The sequence below is a fragment of the Lissotriton vulgaris genome, chromosome 1_1, assembly GCF_964263255.1.
Source record: "Lissotriton vulgaris chromosome 1_1, aLisVul1.2, whole genome shotgun sequence".
Lineage (NCBI taxonomy): Eukaryota > Metazoa > Chordata > Amphibia > Caudata > Salamandridae > Lissotriton > Lissotriton vulgaris.
The window spans coordinates 362,575,385-362,596,040 of record NC_141685.1 but is presented as its reverse complement, the minus strand read 5'-3'; the positions used below and the strand labels follow the sequence as shown (position 1 = coordinate 362,596,040).

The 20,656-nt window shown below is 45.5% G+C and overlaps 1 protein-coding gene across 2 annotated transcripts in view; it reads left to right on the top strand.

Annotated features, from left to right (window-relative positions):
- FAF1 (Fas associated factor 1) overlaps positions 1-20,656 on the top strand; it is a 1,861,897-nt gene that overhangs the window by 1,178,429 nt on the left and 662,812 nt on the right. For both annotated transcript variants that reach the window (XM_086952414.1, XM_086952412.1), the window contains exon 13: positions 17,749-17,903. In XM_086952414.1, coding sequence (XP_086808540.1) covers positions 17,749-17,903 — 155 coding nt within the window. The remainder of the gene's footprint in view (positions 1-17,748; positions 17,904-20,656) is intronic.

Sequence of the window (20,656 nt, the reverse complement as noted above, 5' to 3'; positions counted from 1 at the left end):
TTATGATGTAGGGTCGGATGAGGACAACGACCCAGAGCTATATCCCTCAAAGCCTTCACCACCTGATGATAACACAGGTTTTGTGCAGCTCATTAATAGGGCAGCAAAATATCACAAACTAGATATGCATACAGAACCTCAAATAGAGGATTTCTTGTTAGAGACTCTACCTAATGCACAGAGAACATCAGGTACTCTTCCTATGTTGTTGAAGGGTCTTCTTAGTCACACAGAGGAAATATTCAAAAACCCAGTGAGAGCCAGGGTGTTAAACCCAAGAATTGATAAAAAATATAAAGCGGCTCCAAAGGACCCAATATTTATTAAAGGGCATGTACCTCTAGACTCGCTGGTGGTCTCAAACGCTCGTAAAAGAGCAAACTCATTATCTACAGGAGAGGCTCCTCCACCAGATAAAGAGTCAAAGCTAATAGATGCATGAGGCAAAAGAGTAGCATCACAGGCAGCGAATAGCTGGCGTATAGCCAATACACAAGCACTACTCGCACGTTATGACAGGGCACATTATGATGAGTTAGAGAAACTTATCACACATCTCCCAAAAGAACATCAGAAAAAGGCAGATCAATTAATACAGGAAGGTAAAATAATAACCAATACTTCCATTAAGTGTGCATTAGACGCAGCAGACACTGCAGCAAGATCTATTAACACCAGTGTCATGCTAAGAAGGCACGCATGGCTTAGAATCTCAGGATTCAAACAAGAAGTACAAACAGCCCTACTGAACAAACCTTTTGATCAGAAGACACTGTTTGGTTCAAGCACAGACGAGACCTTAGAAAAAATGAAGAAAGATACAGAAACGGCTAAGTCAATGGGAGCATTGCAACAGCCAACACACAGAGGTTCCTTTCGTAGATCCACCTATAGAGGGGGCTCAAAGAATACAGGAACAAATCAGCAATCCACCTCTTTCACACCAACATCACCCAGAGGTAATTCAAGAGGCAGTTACAGAGGTAACAACAACAAGGGTAGAGGCCGCGGAAATAATAACAACCGCAACGCCTCAACACCAACACAGTGACTTCATAGAACTCCCCCCAGACCACATAACACCGGTCGGGGGACGTCTATCACAGTTCCTACCTGTCTGGGAAAACATCACATCAGACAAGTGGGTGAGACAAATTATCCAACATGGTTATTGCCTAGAACTCACAGCTACCCCACCAAACATCCCCCCCAAACAGCGTCCAATGAGTCAAGATCATCTGACATTGTTAAGAGAAGAAGTTCTAGCACTTCTACAAAAGCATGCAATAGAGAAGGTCCCAAAAGATCAACAAGGAACAGGAGTATACTCTCTATACTTCCTGATCCCCAAAAAGGACGGGTCCCTAAGACCCATATTAGACCTCAGACCTCTCAATGCTTACATAAATTCGGAGCATTTCCACATGGTCACGCTCCAACAAGTACTCCCTTTACTGAAGAAAGGGGACTTTCTTTCTACACTGGATCTAAAAGACGCTTACTTTCATATCCCAATTCACAAAGCCCACAGAAAATACCTAAGGTTTGTGTTGGAAGGACAACACTATCAGTTCAAAGTCCTTCCGTTCGGTGTCACAACAGCACCAAGAGTTTTCACAAAATGTCTAGCTGTGGTGGCAGCACACCTAAGAAGACAACAAATACATGTCTTCCCCTACTTGGACGATTGGCTAATAAAGGCCAAGTCAAAAGAAGAATGTCTTCACAACACACAGAAGACAATTCAATTGCTGCACCACCTAGGGTTCACAGTGAACTACAAAAAATCGCACCTGCAACCAAACAAGATTCAGCAATACCTGGGGGCTACAGTGGACACAGAAAAGGCAATAGCATACCCCAACCCAGTCAGGATACAAACAATGGTCGGGTTAATACAAAGATTTCAACCACAACACTCACTACCAGCACGAGTGTTTATGCAACTATTTGGCATGATGTCCTCATGCATACTGCTAATACCACATGCCAGACTTCAAATGCGTCCACTACAGGAGTGTCTAGCGACACAGTGGAATCAGGCTCAAGGTCAGATTACAGATCTGGTGTTGGTAAACGACCGGACGTACCGCTCTCTGAAGTGGTGGAACACAGAAAACATTTCCAAGGGACGGTCGTCCCTAGAGCCAATTCCACAAGTAATAATAACAGCGGACGCATCGCTCTCAGGATGGGGAGCGCATATGGACAAATACACAGTGCAGGGGAAGTGGAGTGTGCAGCAAAAGAAACTGCACATCAACTACCTGGAACTATTAGCAGTGTTTCTAGCACTAAAAGCTTTCCAAATGCAAATAACAGGCAAGGCAGTCCTGATCAGAACAGACAACATGACTGCAATGTATTATATTCAAAAACAGGGGGGGACACACTCTCTCCAACTATCCAAACTAGCACAGGACATTTGGAGATGGGCCATTCCTCAAAAGATCTATCTGCTAGCAGAACACCTGCCAGGAGTTCAAAATCAGATAGCAGACATCCTAAGCAGACAGTCAGAGCAAGTACACGAATGGGAGCTGCACGACCAAATACTGCAGCCATTCTTCCAAAAATGGGGGCAACCAGAGATAGATCTGTTTGCCAATCATCAAAACGCAAAATGCAAAAACTTCGCATCCAGGTACCCACACCAACGGTCCCAGGGCAATGCACTATGGATAAATTGGTCCAACAAATTTGCTTACGCGTTCCCTCCTCTACCACTAATTCCGTTACTGGTTCGGAAGTTGCAGCAACACTCAATGACAATGATACTAGTGGCACCCACATGGGCAAGACAGCCGTGGTTCACCACACTGCTACAACTCTCACAAGTACCACATCAAAAGCTAAGATTATTACCCATGCATCTTACACAGAACCATGGAGAAATAATGCACCCAGATCCCAAACAACTGAACCTAGCGATCTGGCTCCTGAGGTCATAGAGTTTGGATATTTAGATCTACCACCAGAATGTATGGAAATCATTAAACAAGCAAGACGTCCTACCACCAGAGCATGCTATGCAGCAAAATGGAAAAGGTTTGCTATACACTGTAACAGTAAGGAAATCAACCCTCTGGACGCATCCACTAAACAAATCATTTGCTATTTACTACACTTACAGCAATGTAACTTAGCATATACCTCTATAAGAGTTCACCTCGCAGCTATAGCAGCGTACCTACAAAACAGGCAACATCTTTCCCTGTTTAAAGTACCAGCAATTAAAGCTTTCATGGAAGGACTCAAAAGAGTCATTCCACCAAGAAGACCACCTTCCCCAGTCTGGAATCTCAACATAGTACTTACCAGACTAATGGGGCCACCCTTTGAACCTATGCATAGGTGTGAAATACAATTCCTCACATGGAAGGTGGCCTTCCTCATAGCTATCACGTCACTTAGAAGAGTAAGTGAGCTGCAGGCTTTTACAATTCAAGAACCATTTATGCAGTTACACCAAAATAAAGTGGTTCTTAGAACAAACCCAAAATTCTTACCAAAAGTCATTTCAGCATTCCACATCAATCAGTCAGTGGAATTACCGGTTTTCTTTCCAAAACCACAAACAGTAGCAGAAAGAGCCTTACATACATTAGATGTTAGAAGGGCCATACTGTACTATATAGAAAGAACACAAACTTTCAGAAAGACAAAACAGCTATTTGTTGCATTTTCTCCAACACACAAAGGCAATCCCATCTCTAAGGCGGGCATTGCAAGATGGATTGTAAAATGCATTCAAATATGCTACTTAAAAGCAAAGAGAACATTAACTGTTCCTCCTAGAGCTCACTCTACACGTAAACTAGGAGCATCTATGGCATTTTTGGGAAACATCCCACTAGATGACATATGCAAAGCAGCTACCTGGGTTACACCACACACCTTCACAAAACACTATTGTGTAGATGTGCACACAACACAACACAACAAGCTAGAGTGGGACAAGCAGTATTAAAAACTTTATTTCAAACAGTTGCAACAGACACTGGTGACCACCGCTAGGGAGAGAACTGCTGTATAGTCTATTCATAATGTACCATCTGCAGCCCATATGCCTCGAACGGAATATGCTACTTACCAGTATGCATCTGTTCTTGGCATAGAGGGCTGCAGAGTGGTACATGCCCTCCCAGCCTCCCCGGAAACCTGTGTCTGTTCCAACATTATTCTTATTTAGATACACTTACATGGGCATTCTTGTCTGTATTCTACTACACTACTCCATCTAACCCTACTATGGCAAAACAATCTAAGGATGGAGCCGATGCCCATGCGCACTACCAACTAAGGGAGGAGTCACCAAGATACAAAAGACTCTCCAAGAGAAAAACAAAGTGCAATCATCCGAGCCCAACACCAGATGGCGATCTATTCATAATGTACCACTCTGCAGCCCTCTATGCCAAGAACAGATGCATACTGGTAAGTAGCATATTCCTTCTGCCGGGCATGAAACCAGATTGGTCCAGGTGAACCCATTTTTTAAACATTTGTATCAGTAGCAGGGCTAGTAGATTTGCCAGAATTTTAACTTCTGCGTTGAGGAGGGAGATGGGCCTGTAGGAGAAGCAGTCCTCGGAGGGTCTTCCGTATTTATGAATGACTATGGATGCTAGTCTTTGATTCCTAGGGAGCACCCCTGTATCCAGACTATCCAGATATATTTTCAGTAGGTGTGGTGTAATCAGAGTCGAAGTAGTCTTGTATAATTCTGTTGGGAGCCCTGCAGGCCCTATCGGCTTACCCGACACAGTTTTACAAATCGCTTAGGCGATTTCATTCGATGTAGGGTCTGTTTCCATATAGGCTCTTTCCTCAATGGAGAGAGTGGGAATATTTCGGTACCAGAAGAGTTCATGGGAGTTGCTCATTATTGCTGTACCTACCAGGGCATATAATTGTTCATAATAGTCAGCAAAGGCATTTGCTATATCTTGGGGGTCTGTGAAAGGCCTCCCGTACCCCTGAGAGATTTTAGTGACCCATCTACTCGTCTTTTCTCTCTTGTCAAGCCATACTATCCACTTCCTTGCCTTAGCTCCCATTTCATATATACAAGATGCTGGGTCGCACGGTAACTAAAGTCTGGTCTATATTCCTGTCTCTTAAGACCCAGCTTGTGTTTCACGTCAGTGGTGGTGCCAGTACCTAATTAGGCCTTTCATGATAAAATGTATTGTTGTATTTTTTCGACCAACATCCTTGGTTGCTTTTTGTGTCCCACAGCCAGTTATAGTACTTCACCCTTGATTACTGTGTTATAAGCTTCCCAGAGAGTTTGAGTGGAGCCCTATGTGCGATCTTCAAGTACCATGTATTAACTGTGATTCCCTTTCTTGACTCCCTGTTTGTCGACACCTTAGATGTCTTAAATTGGGGAGTGGTCAGATATCCCCTTAGCTAGATGCTGCACTTCATGAAATCTCAAGACTCAGTGGGCCTAGGTGAATAAGAGATTGATCTGAAAAAGGCTCCAATGTACCCCTGAGTAGAACTTAAACCTCCGAACCATGGGATTTTGGGTGCACAAAATATCTATTATCCCCATTTCTGTACAGAAATCTGTCAAGTGCGTAGAGGAGGGGGTAATGGTACGTTGGGGTGAACGATCAAACAAATCACACATAGTCATATTAAAATTTCTCCCTATTAGGATTTCACCCGCTGCAAGCTCTAGAAAAGGAGTTTACTGAGGCCTGACAGAGTGGTTTTGTGTAAGGTTGGGGCGATACACACTGACAGGCTATTAATCGTTTCCCCTTCCCATGTCCCTGAGAGGGCCACATATCGACCCAGGGGATAGCCCAAGAGCGGTGCACTCTCAACAGTAATTGTTTTTTTAGTAAGATGCCTACCCCTCTAGAGTTTGTCATGAATCGTGCGTGTGTAACCATTTTGTAACCCAAATGATCTAGGGCCCTGCAATTGTTGCCCATCAAATGTGTTTCTTGGAGGAGTACTATCTCAGGTGAATGTTGTTTAATATGTTGTAGCACTACCCCTAGTTTTATTTTGTCGCCCAATCCATTTACCTTGCAGGATAAGACCTGAATCTCCAAGTTTGTCTGTACTCTCATTCCTGCGATTTAGTGTAGCTGATAACCATTTGGGAGCAGGCCTGTCTACCACTACACTGCTTATAATCTGCACTCCTTTGGTTTCCCCGGTACACCATAGACTCTATTGTCAAGAAAGGTGAAAAAACATTCAACTTAATCCTCTTCCATTTTTTTTATCTCCCCCCAACTTTATGATCCTTCACCCCGCCTCTCTGCATGGCAAACTTGAAACTGTCCACTCATCAAATCCTGCACACAGCCTATCGCCCTCTCCACCCCCAACATTGCACTAGTTAAGGGAACGTAAACCATCCAACAAACTGTTTACCCGACCTCCCTTAATATTAGCATCGCCAAGCTTGTCCCAATCTCCCGGCACCTTTGTGATTGTCACAACAATTCTACAGTCTTATATAATTTCTATACATCACCCTTCTTCCCAAGTTCGCTGCTGCTCTCCATACAGCCTCTCGGTCTCAGCACAACATGTAAATGTACAGGAATTTATATAGCGCAAATCACCAAGCGGTTTCTAAGCGCTTGCTTAGGGAACACGTCCTGGTATTCCTCTGTGAGATAACCCCGGCAGGGTATCCGCAAGGTGAAAGCCAGGCATCCCGCCGGGAGGGGCCGTTGTGGAGATTAAGCAAGCTATTGCCCAGAGTCGCAGAGTGTGAACCCGTGAATCGAGTAGGCACCGGAGCGAGAATTGTCGAGTCCATGGACATTTTAGGACTCAAGACCCCGCCGAGCCGGGAATTGAACCCCGGTCCCGGGCTGACCTCTGCTTCCAGGTCTGCCTCCTCTAACCAGTGAGCCACACTTCTCCAACATTACATCTCAGTCTGTGTCCTGTGTGCCACCATATCACCATGTGCCATGTCTTATGTGTCCAGCCGCTAGAGCACACCTGTTTTATTCCATGTATGGATCATGTTTAGGGGACGATCCTGCATCTTGTTGTGTGCCTCGGACTGTTGTCTTGATGATTCTCCTGATCGGCGCTGTTGTTGTTCACATTGATTCATAGCGTTCTGCTTTCCGATGGATCTCCAGCTGTCCAGCAACTCCCAAGTTTCCTCGGGATTTCGAAAAAACATGTTTTCTCTTCCGCTTCTACTCTGTCATACCGGGAAGAAAAGTGCATATTTCAGTCCCTTGGCTCTCAGCTCTTTCCTGACATCAAGGAATCTGCACCGTAGTCTCTGTACCTTTAGCGTAAAGTCTGGGGGCAAACGTTTATGCATGCAGTTGTATAGATCACTGGGGGCTGTTTGTAGAATCACGTCTCGGTCTCTAGAAATTGAAGATCCTAGCTAAGATGGGTCGCAGAGCCGCTCCTGGTCGTGGGCACCCTCCTGGGATTCAGAAGACTTGTTTAACCAAGAAAGAAGTATTTGGAGAGGCCACGAGGCAGCAGTTCATTAGTCACTAAATCTTCAACAAAGAAACTACTGAGGGCCCCTCCACTTGTTTCGGGATGCCTAGTATGCGAATGCTTTTGCGCCACGCTCTACCTTCAAAGTCTTACAGGCGGGCATCCATTGTGGTATTGGTCTCTCGTAAATCTTGAACTTGTTTTTGGAGGTTCCCCGTGATCTGGTCTAGAGAGGCAGTTGTGTCTTCGATTTGTTTCACTCTGGAGATCATATTGCGCTAATCAGCCCTGATCTTCTCCACTTCAGTTGTGACCGTATCTATTCTTTTCTTTAGTGAGGATTTTATCCCTTGAATTGCCGCCGTTTTATCTTGTAGTGTTAGGGATTCCCCCTCTATCGAAGTAGGCCTTACTTCTGCTGTCTCTTCTCGGCTCTTACCACCCTGTCCCCCATCCTCCGTCAGAACAAACTGATCCAGTTTTGTTTGTGGGCTCCTCTATGGCCCTTGCTGCCTGCCATGATGTCTTCTTCAAGGTGGTGTAGGATGGGACCCCTAAAATGGTTCAGTTGGGTGAAGGGGTGGTGGAAGAAGGGAACCCACCGTCGCTTACCTGAAGGGGGAAGGGCTTAACCCACGCAGCCTGTCAGCTTTCCCACTGCTCCCGGGTAGAGTTTCTGCCCCCTCTTAACGGAACCACCTCTATGGGCCCAAAGGTTGCGATTATCAATATTCACTGGGGCTATCGGGAGCAGCAATTCAGTTGGGTCCCTACATAAACATTGGTTCTGCGGCTGGTGGTAGTTTGAGACAAGGGCCCCCGCTGAGATGTGGCAGGGGAGACTCTGCGTTGCACTTGCCAGTCTGTGTTGGGGCCCCACCAGTTGGTTAAGTTTCTCACTGGGGCTCTTGTGTGGTTTCAAGTTGTGGCTGTTTTAATCCCACAAGTGCAGTTCTTTCCTGCCATCCTGCTCGAGCCTCCGGTATCTGCGTCACAGGCGTCTGTAGGCTGCATTGGATTTCTGAGCCACTGCCTGTGCAGTTGGGTACATAGATTTTCCGCTGGATTGCTGTTCTGCCTCTCCAAGTTCAGCCTCAAGCCCTTGTTGAGACGTTGAGGGCTGCCTGGAAAATGATGCTATTTCTTCCACTGTCCAAGTACTTCTGTGGCGGCCCTGAGTCACTCGAGGGCAGTCCTTCCCATCGCCAGTCAGGTGGCTCTGAAATTCAAGCTGCCTTTTCCTTCTGGACTGCTGAGCTCATCTGGTTCCCCTCGGCTTTGTGATCACCCTGAGGAGACAGCTTCATTGTGGAGAAATCAAGAAGTGTGGGTTGGAGATCTTAGTTTCCGTCTGGCCACGCCCCTCCCCCACCCATAGCTGACCCACTTAACATTATACAACATCTTCCTCATTTCCATTAAATCAACTGCCTCCTTGTTCAGTCGATTTGTCTGCCAGTGTTTTTTTCCACCTCACCCATCAAAAGAGATGGGGAGACTTCATAGACTTTAGCCTAAGAGGGCTTTGAGCATTTACATGGACTTCACAAAAGACTATTCCTGGATAATCTGCCTTTGTAGGTTTCTCTGGGGGCAAGGAAGAGGAATTCTGTGCAAAAGAGGTTCCTGTCAAGTTCTCGGTTATATTCTGCTAGCTACTGGCCAAGAAGCAGCAAATTGAGGGCCCGTGGGCTCATTCCACCAGGTCCAAGACCAATACAGCGGCTTTGGAATGAGAGATGCCTGTTCTAGACATCTGCCAGGCTGCAACATGAGGATCCACATATACATTCACAAAACATTACTTCCTTGACAGCTGTCTGTCAGCAAGGACACTTTTCTTACTCCGTTCTGCATGACTCTTTGGTCAGAATCCTCTCCACCTTTGCAAGGTACCGCTGTGAAATTCATTCTAAATGTGAGTGTTGGACCCGGCCCTTTTGGCAGGTTCACCCCGAGACTTTTTGCTTTTTCCTAGCCTGTTTCTGGAACCTGGTGGTGGTGATTTTAGGCCTCTGCGCACTTTTGCACTGTGGTACAGTGTAAAGTGCTTGAGCTGTCTGTGTATGTGGGGTGTGTGACCTGCCCTCCCATAGGAATGAATGGGGAATATGTATGCCCATGGTAGTTCCTGATGTGTGGGGAGTGCAGGGTCGAGTTTGATATGTACGAGCTCGTGAGATTGAATGCTGCGAAATGATATATGCGGCATGACTGTGTCTAGTATAGAAGTGCCACTTTTAGAAGTTGGGATATTTGTGTAATTTTGTGCCTGGCGTGTGATTGGCTGGTGAGCCTGGCCCAGAGTGCCTGGGCCTGCTGTGGATTGACTGTCTGGTTTGAGGGTGACAGGGGCTGCAGAGCCCCCAGGAGGTTGTCTGAGTCAGCCCGTGGATGAAAGGCTGCATCTGCTGCCAAGGAAGTGGGAGGAGATGGAACCTGGGAGTGACTAGGGCTGTGCCTGCCTGACCACAATGCTGGCTCCACCTCCCGCTGGGCGACTGTCACCTCTGTCCCTGACACTGAAGAGAGTTCCCTAAAACCAGTTCTAGCTGGTTCTCACACTGCCTGCACAAAGACTTCAAAGACTTTTCTCTGTATAAGAAGGGGCTGTGTCCCCTTCCAAAATGTTCTTGTTTTCAACTTGAATCTGCCAGGATCGTGCTGCTGCTTGGGCCCAGGGGAATCCCTGGGCCCTGCCCAGCCCCTGGGTGCCTGGAGGACTTCTGGGGGACCCCGCTGCCTGTCCTGGAAGGATGGGGGACTTTGCTTTACCCTGGATGGACTGCTGATGTCCTGGACCTGTGGACCTTTACTTGTTCTCTGATGTTAGCGCAGGGAGCGCTTTAAATTTCCTTTAGCGCTTGAGAGCTCTTTATTCCTGCTCTAAACCGCCTGGGAGCGCTGTGGATGGTCATTTAGCGCTGAGAGCGCTTTATTTTCCTTGCTGGGGAGCACTGTTTAACTCTTACAGCGCTGGGCGCTGTTGCTGCCTATTGCCTGTATTTTGATTATTTTTACTGATGGGTGCCACCCCATTTATTTAGTTGCCTAACGGGTGCTCACCCCGTTTCTACTTTTATTTTTACATCCGAGGGTGCCCACCCCTCGTTATGCCCCTTTGTTCTACCGCCGCGGCCCAGGTACCGGGATCGAACAAAACCGCAAGTCCGACCAGCGCCCGCCTGACTGTGGGCGGGGCCAGGAGGGACTCTCTTCCGCTTCCCCCTGCCTGGGGGAAGCCGTGCGATGGTTGCCGGTCTCCCGTAGGGAGAGGGAGACCGGAGACGCTGCGGCCGGAGAGGGGAATTCAGCGAGGCGACCAAGCTGTGGAGAGCCCCGCCCGCCGCCTTAGTGAAGCCGCCGGGGCTCCCGCGAGCGAGGGAGAGCCCCGGCAGAGGAGTTCAGCGGCGGCTGTGTAAAAGGTCCCCGGAGCCAGTGAGTGGGGACTCCAGGGGAGCTCAGTGTTGTGGCCTATCATGGGGCCCTGACAGTGGTCGGACGGAGTCAGAACGGCCCCAGATGGCAGCGGGCCGCTCAAACGATGCGGGCACCATTGTAGTTAGAGCCCCGAGAGGCTCCGTGGGGGCGCAGGTCAGTGCCGGTGTAGGCACAGCGCCCAGTGGGCCGTCCCACCGTGTTCAGTGCCCTTGTTCAGAGCGGCCCCATTGGCAGCGGGCTGCTCCTACCTGTGAAGGGCATGATTGTTTATTGAGCCTGTGTGGCTCCAACGTGTGCAGAGTTTAAGAGCCTGTGATGCTCCAACAGTTGGCGCAGATCTGTTCTAGGGTCAGTGAGGACCCTGTCGCAGTTTGTCTCCAGCTGCCCAGCAATTAGTGGGCAGCTGCACCGTTTAGGCGCAAGATGGAGAGTGAGTCCCTGAGAGGGACAGAAATGGCACAGAGGTGCCCGGCCAGTCACAGTTGAGCAGCACTTAGTGCCAGCTGCAGCGTTTAGGCCCTTGTGAGTGTTCTCAGGTGCCCAGCAAGTAGTGGGCACCTGCAACGTTTAGGTTTTGCGCCAGTGGCGCACCCTGACTGGCGCTGCTTGGCAGCGCGCCCTGACTTTTGGACACAGGGCGTCTTAGCCCCAACAAGGCCAGTTGGCCTAGGGACTGCCACAGGTGGTGGCTTATGTAAGTTTTGCGCAATTGTATGGTTATTGCACCTCTGAATGTCTTTTCTTGCATCATGTGTTATTCCTGCACCTCTGAATGTTTTTAAGCATCATGTGATTTTTGCGCTATTGTATTGTTCTGGCACCTCTGAATGTTTTTAGGCATCATGTGTCTTCCTTTCCCTGCGCTGCACCTCTGAATGTTTTAGGCATCATGTGTCTTCTTGCGCTGCACCTCTGAATGTGTTTGTGATGCATCATGTGCCTTGTCTTACACCTCTGAATGTTTTTAGGCATCATGTGTTTTCCTTTATTACTCCTCTGAATATGTTTCATGCATCATGGGTAATGTGTTCTTGTTTATACCCCTAGTTGCTGTGTGATACTTAGGTGGTTGTTTTTTTAGTACAGGTGGTCCTAGTGAGGTCCTGGTTCCTGTTACCAGTGGTTACTGGTTGTGTGCTATAGTTGCTAATTTGTGCAACTATGATTTTTATTCTTTATTATTTTTTTATTCTAAAAGTGCTATTTCTGATTCTGACAGTGGCCTATGTGGCCCTGTCCTGTACATAATCCCTTGTGAATAGTGCCCGTGACAGTTGGCACCATGTATTTTGTGTGATTCTATCTGATGTGTTTTTACAATACAAAAGTTATTTTATAATAACCTTGTGTGGAGTTCCTTTTGTGGTGTGCCTAGTATGTTGTTGCTGTTGTGTTCTGGCGCAAATGCTTTACACATTGCCTCTGACTTTAGCCTTACTGCTCGTGCCAAGCTACCAGGGGGTGAGCAGGGGTTATCTTGGCGTGTGACTCCCTTGCCCTGACTAGAATGGTGGTTTCTGCCTGGCTTTGGCGTCAGCCTTAGCCTACCCGAAATAGCCAGTTCTAACAGTGAGTAAACTGTGCTTAAAGGTGTCCATCAGAAGAACATATGACTTAATAAGTAATGCTCATTCTGGTGACTACTTTGTCTAATGGCAAATTCCTCTCTGCCCTGGCACCTACCTATAATGTGACTTTTTTACCATCTAATAAGATCCCAAGTTAAGATTTTTTGGCACAATTTGTTCTAGGATCCAAGTCTGAGAGTGTGGAAGGGGAAAGGTGCTAAACACTGATTAGCCACCATGCAGGGGTGGTGCTTATATGTGGCTCTGCTCAGTCACTTTTGGGGCGATATGGAGTTACTGAAGAGCCATAAGGTGCCACCTACTGACACGTGGGAGCATTGCTGGGAAAAAAATTTCTGCATCCAGCCTGAAGCATGGGAATATTCCAAAGAAAGGTATCATCGGTTAAAGTATTCACCACAGAGAGCATTACCAAAAGTAAATAGCGTGTTTGTTTGCTTGCCATATTGTTACCTAGAACTGATTTGCTATGAAAATGCTTCCGAATTAGAAAGTGTATAATGACCTTTTAGTTTAGTTAAATATGGGCTGCAACTAAAAATCATTAGATTGAGTAGTCATCACAGAGGAAAAATTATGTGTGAGCTGATCTGCTCTGGTTGACACAAATGTGATACATTTCTTGTTCTTACCTTCCCATGATTTGCAGATTTCAGTGCAGACCCTGCAGCCAATGCCAAAGCAAAGGGGGAAAGGTAGTGACAGTGTGTTGCGTTTCTCAACCCTCTGCTGCCACCCACAGAGCATTGCACTTGGCACTCTTTCTGTGTGCTGCAGTATCAAGATACTTTTATTCAGGGAGAGGCAAGGAAAGCCCCAAACTTTTAATCCAGACTACCCTTACCTTCACCTACTGCACAGTTCTCCTGTGACTGTCACCCAAGCCTTTAAAAATGTAGTGAATCATGCAGCACAATCTGCATCCCAATCAGCTATAATGGCCCCATCGGGATTGGGCTGCTATTGCTCAGTGGGAGGTCTAGAGAGAAAGCTTAAACTGAGGATACCTTTATGATAATGATCCCGATATACTTACATGGGTCCAGGAGGTCTGGTTCTCTCACTCACTATCGGTGGTGGTAGCAACCCATATAAAGTCTTTCGAACATCTCATACTCCTCAAAAAGGACCTTGGAGTCATTGTTTATTGGAACCTGGCCTCTATGGGCTGCAAAGCACTAGCAGTTGTGGCGGAAGCAAATAATAATGACCGGTAGGCCTTTTTATCGGGTGCCTGGATGGGGGAGTTACCTGTTGCTATCTCCCTTATTTTAAAGTATTTTGTCGTGCAACAGGATCCTTCATGCGATCCATGTGGGGCGTAGATTTCAAATGTGTTTGTGGTTTACACCTGTGCAGTAGGTTGTGGGACGAGTATGCTGCTTGTGACTATGGCAACTCAAGAATCTATGCCAGGCTTGCAGCAATATTCAGCTGCAACAGCTGGTACTCTCCACAACTCATTTGAAGGGCCATATATTTTGGACTTGGTCTTCGCGGACAGCATGCAGGTGTCGGAGAAAGGCATTTCCCCTCAATGTTGGACGGACCATGCTTTGGTCTCCTTTTCCCTTCATCTTGTGGCCGACTCCGTAGATGCTGCATGGTTGAAATCCTTTAAGGTGGGCAGGCCTTGGTCTAGGCTCCTAAAGGCCTCGGCTCTGCCCAGCCTACTCCCTGGTGAATACGTGTTTGGGGATAATGCGGAAGAAAGCTATAACAATCTATGGTAGCAAATCTCGAACTCCTTGGATCGGGTGGTCCCTCTCGGTAGGTCAAGGGTAAGATAAAGGCTAAGCCTTGGTATTCCAGCGATCTTCTGCAGTCGAAACTGCGGTGTAAACGGGCTGAAAGGGCTTGGAGGAAGCATTATTTACATCCGGACAAGACCATCTTTAAGCTCTCTTTAATGGAATATAAAGCACAGATTAAATGTGCGAAAGCTATCTATTTCGAGGAGACTTTGAATAAAGCACCTAACAAGTCACAGGCTTTGTTTAGGATTGTTAGTGATCTCTCCCAGCCTACCTGTGCCTCGAATAACATCTTGGCTTCTCAGGCTTTATGCGACTCTTTGGCAGGCGCATTTGAAGCTAAGATAGCTACCATACTGAGCGGTCTTACTCCATCTGACTCCCAGTTTCTGCCACCCCGGGTTTTTCCATCTACCCTGGCCGACCCAGAAGATCTGCTGGTCCAGCCTCGGCTGAGCCGTTTCTCTGTCCCGAATTTCGAGGATTTTTGCAGACTTGCACGGACGGTGTCCTCGGGTTCCCCGATGGACCCGCTTCCTCATAAATTTTGGAAGCTCTTTCAGAAGGAACTTTTTTTATCCACTATATTCCATCTGTCTCCAGTCCTTTGAATCTGCTTTGGTTCCGGACTGTTGGAAAACAGCAGTGGTGTCCCCCCTCCTGAAGAAGCCTACCCTTGACCCCACCTGCCCGGAGAATTATAGGCCCATTTCATTGCTCTCTTTTCCAGTTAAAATCATGGAGACGGTGGCTACCCAGTCTCTGTCCAGATACTTGGAAGATAACAACTGTCTGGACGTGGCCCAGTTTGGGTTCCGCCCAGTGCATGGGACGGAGTCGGCTCTGGTGGTCGTGTTGGACAAACTTCGTTCGCGAGTCGACACTGGGCGAGCAGCCTTTCTGGTGCTGCTCGACATGTCGGCCGCGTTCGACACGGTCTGCCATCCGATTCTTATCAGGAGACTGGAGGAGGCTGGAGTAACCGGGCTGGCTCGAGACTGGTTAGTCTTGTATCTCCGTAATAGACAGCAAGTGGTGGCCCTGCCGCCCTATAAATAAGGTGTGCGGAAGGTTGGGCAGGGGGTGCCCCAGGGCTCAGCCATTAGCCCAATACTGTTTAATCTGTACCTTCGCCCTTTAATTCAACTTATCAGTACCTTTTGGTATCTCGGTATTCAATTATGCCGACGATACCCAACTGATCTTTTCGTTGGAAGGTGGAGAGGCTGTTTCCCTAGAGACCTTCCATCGCTGTATGTCAGCTACAGCAGACTGGTTGTGCTCCAACTCACTCCAGTTTAATAGGTCCAAAACGGAGGTATTGTATTGCTCCACTGATCGTGTTCCACGTTCTTTACCTGAGGAATTCTGGCCTTCTTCCTTTTCGGGATCAGTGACAGCCGCAGACTCTGTGCGCAACTTGGGAGTTATGTTTGGTCCCAACCTTCAACCGGATGGTTTTGCCAACAAGGCCATTGCTACTTGCATGGTATTGCTTCGCATGCTATGCAAAGTCCTTCCTATGCTCCCAGCCCCGGCTAGATCTGAAGCTGTGCGGGGGATTATACTGAGCAGGTTGGACTATTGCAACGCATTGCTTCTGGGTGCACCTAAGAACTTGGTTGGCAAACTCCAACGGATACAAAACCTGGCAGCCAAGTTGGCCTTGTCTCGCCCGTGCATCGCCTCGTCCACCGCAGCGTTGCGTGATCTCCACTGGTTACCCGTCCAGCAGTGGATTCTCTTTAAGGCCTCGTGTTTGGTCTTTAAGGCGTTGCATGGACAGGGTCCTGTTTTGTTGCAGAATCTTTTTTCCTGGTACACTGCTTCACGAACCTTGCGCTCTTCCTTTGCCTGCCTGGTTACGGTTCCCAGGTTTCAAAGGTCTAGAATGGGCGGCCGATCTTTCAGCTTTGCTGCCGCCAGCCTTTGGAATTCTCTTCCGCTCCAATTGAGGAGCCAAAGTGAATTCCTTCTTTTCAAGAGAAATTTAAAAACGTATCTCTTTCCTAGAGTAGCGTGATCCCTGTGACCGTGTGCTAGTTTGTCTTTCAAAGCGCCAGGATACCCTTTGGGTGGCAGTGTTTTGCGCTATATAAGACTGGAATACATACATACATTTTGATTTCATAAGCGACAGTGATCCATTTGATGGAGGTTGGAGAGATCTTCAGACAGCAATGTAAATTTGAAGGCTGCTGCCCAGCATTTGTGAGGTTCCTTTTTGTGTACCAGATTCCTTGGTATGGAGGATAGGAGGTATATGATCCCTTTGTAGCATAGGAAAACTCTTGTTGCTTTCCTTGAACTAATCTCAGCCACTGGTTATCAGTTGGGACTGCACCCCAGTCCATAATATTTTGTTCACCAATCCACCTCAGATTGGACCCAAATTAGCCCTGACTGAAATGTATATTCAAGGATTTTATCAATCACTTTTTTTGTATTCTCCCTCATGACACCTTAAGTGTATTTGGTATGCCCGGACTCCCGAGGTAGCTGCAACAATTGGTAATTTTTGGCAGTGCAGTTGTTTATCCTTTGGGGGACTTTAACCTTATTGGAATTAAATCAATGACAATTGTATTAAGGCTCTTTAAAAATGTCTTATGTATCTTTCTCCTCAGCGTGATTATATCATTTGGAGAGGGTGTGAATTGACTCTATTCTATTTTATGCCCAATTTTGAAATTAATTTGACCAAAAAAGTTAATAATGACCTTGCTCCTCTCTCGAATTTTTGGTTTCATCTAGTGACAAGAACAAAAGATTTGCCTCAAAACCTCATCTGGGCCCTACAGTTAAACATAGTTTGACAATTTAACCAGAAAATTTGTATAAAAAAATGATATGTCATTTGATAAAATGTTTAATAGTATTTTGCAAACTCGAGTTTTTTTTTTTTTTTAACGATAAGTATGTTTGGTACGTCCTCCTAGTTTTTGATAGTGAATTTTGTTTTCATGACAGCTCTTTACATATGTCCTTATGAAGATAGTGTAGTTGGTGATGCTTGCCAGCAACACTATTCTATTACATGAATGTTTTGCTTTTTATTTTACATTTTAAAAAACTGCGAGCGTGTTCATATGCTAATGTATTCTCAGTTTACAACAGACGCAAAAACGAAATTTCCTTTAGTCGGGCTCTTAAATCAAAACTCGGTAAAAGTTGTATATTTTAAAACACGTGGACTCGAAGTAGCTGGTCCAACTTCAGTATGATAAAGTTTAAGGAAATGGTATTTGTATATTTGTTAGCATATAAAAGGTGGGTTATTTAAGAGCATGTTTTCTTTGTCAATGACTTAGGCGCCCTACAATTCTCATGCTAGTGCCTAGTATTCTGTCAGACATGCAAGAGAACAGTGGTGCTGTAAGATGAACTGTTTGACTGTATCCTATCGGATGGAATGAAGGCTAATAACATAAGATCAACATTTTAAAATCAATCGATAATCTCATGTAATCGAGCATTTAATTTAAATGAAGAATGTGCTTCTGACCTTTCAGAGAAAGCTGCTTGCCATCTATCTCCACCACGATGAAAGTGTATTAGCCAACGTCTTCTGCTCACAAATGCTTTGTGCCGAATCAGTAGTCTCTTATCTGAGCCAGAACTTCATTACCTGGGCATGGGACATGACGAAAGAATCCAACAGAGCAAGGTAAGTAGTCCAGACACTTTGTAAAATGCTGTTCTAATTATATGGACAAAGCTACATAGATCATGGAACTATTGCTTATGTCTTAATTAGCTTTTTGTCTTTCTGATTTTTTTTTTTTTACACCTCACCTTTGTGCATATTAGAAGTTCTGGTGATTTTTGAAGTTTGTGTTTACAACAAACTTAAATGTATTACATAAATTACATCCCATTATATATTTGGCGCTCCAAGTTTATTCAAGATGTGTTAACTACTAGCGAGTTATTGTAGTGTGTTGAACTTTCCACTGTGTTGACAGCCTGCCAGCAGCAGGGAAAATGTGTACTATCATCGCTGCTGTGCACAGTCCTAGTATAGAGATTACACTCTGCAGTGCCACATGCCATACGTAAAGCACTTTACCTGCTGATACCTTGGGAAAGTACTTTCAGTTGATTTAGGATATACCTTACAATTATGTCTTCTGGTTTTATGTAATTTATGAATTCACCAATTTAACACAACATTTTATAATTGTGTTCGCTTGGCTCATGCTCTATTAAGCTGTGCGATATGAACTTTAGCACTGTTAATTTGGAGAGAAAATTACTTTTTTCACTAAGCTAACATTTAGCAAATTGGCTGAGATTGTAAATCAAAAGCCACAAACATTAAGTATTGTCTAACATCAAAAGCAAAAAAAGATTGGGCAAATTTTTTTTTTACATCTAAAGAAAAAAAATGCCATCTTTCTAATTAACTGATTCTTTACTTTGGTGCCTCACCAGGTCCATGTTTTGCTGTAGTAGGCATCGTTGCCATAAAAAAGTCCTTTTATATGAATTAAACAAATCTCAAAGCACGTGCATTCCTGTATTAAATATTTGAAGATGTTCATAGATGGACTTTATATTATTGCATTAATTCTTCGCCTAAGACCGAGGATGCGAGTTAATTGCATGAAAATTACTGTTTGTGATAAATACAGACTCTTACTAATTACACAGATTTCGTATGTAAAAGCCGTTAGGTTGAGTATCCTAGAAACAAGCATCAAACGACAACAAACATTAAATTGCGTAAAAATGACCCAACAGAAGCCCAGCTGTTCATTCATGTGCCCTATTCAAGCCGAAGATGGCCATATCAGAAATGCGACAACGGCTATCCAAGTAACAACTCTAGCAGAACATATGGTAATAAGAACCAGAGAACAAGGCGTCTCTTTTGTTCTGAATATAAATGTTGGTTTTTCACAGAATGTCAAAAAATTTTGAACTGCAGGAAAGTCCAGTTGGATGTGCAATGGCTTAGTTCTAGCGTATGCTAATTGATTTAGTCGCCTTCGTTCACCCTTTCTTTTCGGTACACAGCCTGCAATGTACCCCTGTTGTTCACAACATTTTCCCTTTGATATGCATGTTCCGACCAGCGCATTAGGATTGCAAGGGATACCCTGAGGTTGTTTGAAAGGCTCCCAGAGACTGGGTCATTGTGAGCCTGACAAGAATCGAGCTTTATCATTTTTAAGTGAGCTTGTGGCTTTAAGCTATCATGACATGGCAGAAACCACAGCAGGAATTGTAAAGCAAACCGGGGAATAAGATGGACGCAGGGCACACTGTGCTATCGGATTACACTGCTAACGTGGTGATTGCTTCTGTCCGACCACGTATAACATCAGATAGAACTTTGTAATGGTTGGCATGATCTGTCTGACTTGCATTGGGGGGCTGCTGTACCATGTTGTAGGCCTGTGTTTGGTTCCGGAGCCGTTTCAGCTTACTTTAGAGCTTAACGCCTCCTGACCTCTAGTTCGGATGGGAACCGTCATGCAAAGGCGGCAAGCAAGCCTCTTATCGGCGCATGTGTTTGCCACATAACGAGGACGTGCAGTGCCGTTTCTTTTCTTGAAACGGGGTTGAAAACAAAGCCAGCTACTGGGGACGTTTCTGGTTTAGACTTCATAGGCCGAGTCTTGGCTAAACATTCTGCAGGGACTATTCACTGGTGCTAAGGAGTCTCCTCCCTTCCTTTTATTCTTCATTTGAAGTAGAAGGAAACACTATTCCTTAACCATCTGTAGTGGCGAAGTTCAGATGGATACCTGCTGTTGTTTTGTTCGCCTCGCCATTTCATTCTGCAGATCCTTTTATTTTACAATGACAAAAATGGCAGTGTCGTTTCTTTTGAAAAGTGGTGTTTGAGGTTTTTTTCTTATGACTAACAATTAATAGGCATATAATTGCTTTGTTGTGCGTTACTAAAGAACTCTATTAAGTAGCACAACTTTGATACACTAGTAAGTCCAGTTTTCAGGTTAAGCAGACACCTGTGGCGACCAAAGCGGCTTAACAGAAAGAACCAGTACAGCTGTGTTCTATTAACTCTTTAAAACCCTCTTAAACACAAAATAAAGATCTTGTTTGAGGTTCCAAGGCTATTTCTATGTATCAGTTTGGTTACAAAGGGCTGTTTTTCTTGTCGTATTTCGACATTGCTGCATGTGGACTCATTCATTTTATAAATCGAAGTGTGTAATGCGTTGAACTACAATCAATGCAAACAGAAAGACCAGAACACGGAATCGCGTTTAGCGTTCGTGTTCGAATAGATGGACAAGAAAAGCCTTGGACGATCAAGAGCATTTGGCTGAATTCCGTTACCATTTTAACAGTTGAAAATAATTGTGTGCAAGTCGCTTTTACTCGATTACCATTCAATAGGGATCATCAGTTAAAAACCAATATTATAACATTTAGAAGACATCAAAA